We start from the raw sequence: 1,700 nt of genomic DNA, 5'->3' as shown, positions 1-1,700 counted from the left end.
ATTGCACCCCCTGCTAGCCCCGGGCTCCCGCCATTTCTCTCCTTCCCTCCCACGCCAGCGCCTCGCTCCCCCCTTCCTCGGCTCCCCCCTGCTCTCCCTCTCCCAGCCCTCCCCGCTCACCTGCTTCCCTCCAGCCCTTCACTGCTGGGGCTGCACCTTCCTGCCTCCCTCCTCCTCCCTCCAGCAGCAGGTCCAGCTCTTTTCTTCCTTCCCTGGCTCTGGGGCATCTCACTTTGTTTTGCTTTCCCACCTGCCACCCAGGCCACCTCTCTCTCTCTCTCTCTCACACACACACACACACTCTCTCTCTCTCTCTGCTGGCCTCTGCGCTGGGAACTCTCGGATGGCATTGGGACCTGCCTCCCCATTGATTTTCCAGCATTCAAACTCCAGTATCATAAAACAGGTGCCAAAGCTGCTTTTTGCTTCCCCTGACTGTGCAGCCACCCCATGAAGCAACAACATCCTTAGACACACAATCACTCCGGTGTCACTGTTGTCATCGCCCCCCATCCCAGCCACCCACTCTGCTCTGATGGGCACCTACTGACAAACCCTTTTGCCAGAGATCACTCACCCTCCAGTTCATCCTCAGGTATCTCAACAGGGTGCTGCTCGGTGAGGATGTTGGGGATGGTGTAAATTCCCCGGTACATCAACGCCGCGGTCACTGGATGGAAAGGCATCTTCAGAGCTTCCTGAATCCCGAACTTTAATCACGAATTTCATATGAAGCGCTCTGGCTGGGGACAGAGTCCGGAAAAGCAAGACTGGGCTCCCCCTCACACCTCCGATACACACCTACCTCTGGGTGCAATCCCAAAGCACCCCCCCCCCACTTCAAAACAGGCGCTTGCTTCCTCCTCTCCAGCAATGGGTTGAGTGGGACAAGCAGTTCTTTACGTTGTGAAGGAAGCCAGATCCCAATTCCAGTTGAGCCGTTGCCCTAGGATTTGGGGGGTGTGGGAGGTAGAAGAGGACGCAGGGATGAAGAGGTTACAGCTTCATTGGCCACAGTGTATCCTCTGCACTCATCTGCTTTAGATCCCTAAGCAAAATCAAAAGGGATGAAATATTCCAGATGGCACCTAGTTCCCGGTGAAACCAACCAAGGAGAAGGGTCTCCCCATTCTGGGTGCGATATCCCTCGCCGCTCTCTCCTCTCTTTAGGTCTCTCAGGCAGGCAGAAGAACACAGCTGTGCATCCTTCCTAATTTTTCACCCAGGAATTCTCAGACACACGGACTCAGCTACCCACTGCACAGCAATCCTTCCCAGAGGCTGGCATGGCTTCGGGCCAGGTCCTGAAGGCCAAAGCTTGGGTCACCCCCACCCCCTGCGCTAAGTTTCCCCAGCCGGACTTCAGCGCCAGACTTGCTTTCACAGCCTCTCTCTCCACTCTGTGTAGCAGTGCCGTCCTCTCGCTCCTCTCTCGTTCACTCACTCACACGTACCGTACACACATGCTCCCCCCACTGCCAACCAAATGAACATCTGAGCGGTGAAACAGCTAAATAAATAAATAAAAAAGCCACTTGCAGAGATAGGGAGAGGGGGAAGGCATTCCCCTTCCCCTCTTAGGCTTAGACCTTATCTGAACCTGACCCACAAGTTGGCTATAGGAAACAGGCTGAAAACCTGCATCTCCCTTAGAGATGAACAGTGACCAGCCAGCTCTGATCGATTCCCTGCTTGCTGCA

At 55.2% G+C, this 1,700-nt stretch overlaps 1 protein-coding gene across 1 annotated transcript in view; it reads right to left on the bottom strand.

Moving 5' to 3' along the window:
• CABP7 (calcium binding protein 7) overlaps positions 1–686 on the bottom strand; it is a 93,156-nt gene extending 92,470 nt beyond the window's left edge. The window contains exon 1 of the mRNA XM_006016820.1: positions 578–686. Within this exon, the coding sequence (XP_006016882.1) occupies positions 578–686 (109 nt within the window). The remainder of the gene's footprint in view (positions 1–577) is intronic.
• Positions 687–1,700: the final 1,014 nt, after the last annotated feature.

The sequence above is a fragment of the Alligator sinensis genome, unplaced genomic scaffold, assembly GCF_000455745.1.
Source record: "Alligator sinensis unplaced genomic scaffold, ASM45574v1 scaffold216_1, whole genome shotgun sequence".
In the NCBI taxonomy this organism is placed as follows: Eukaryota; Metazoa; Chordata; order Crocodylia; family Alligatoridae; genus Alligator; species Alligator sinensis.
Note: the sequence above shows the minus strand (reverse complement) of the source record. Positions and strands in the feature narration are given on the sequence as shown.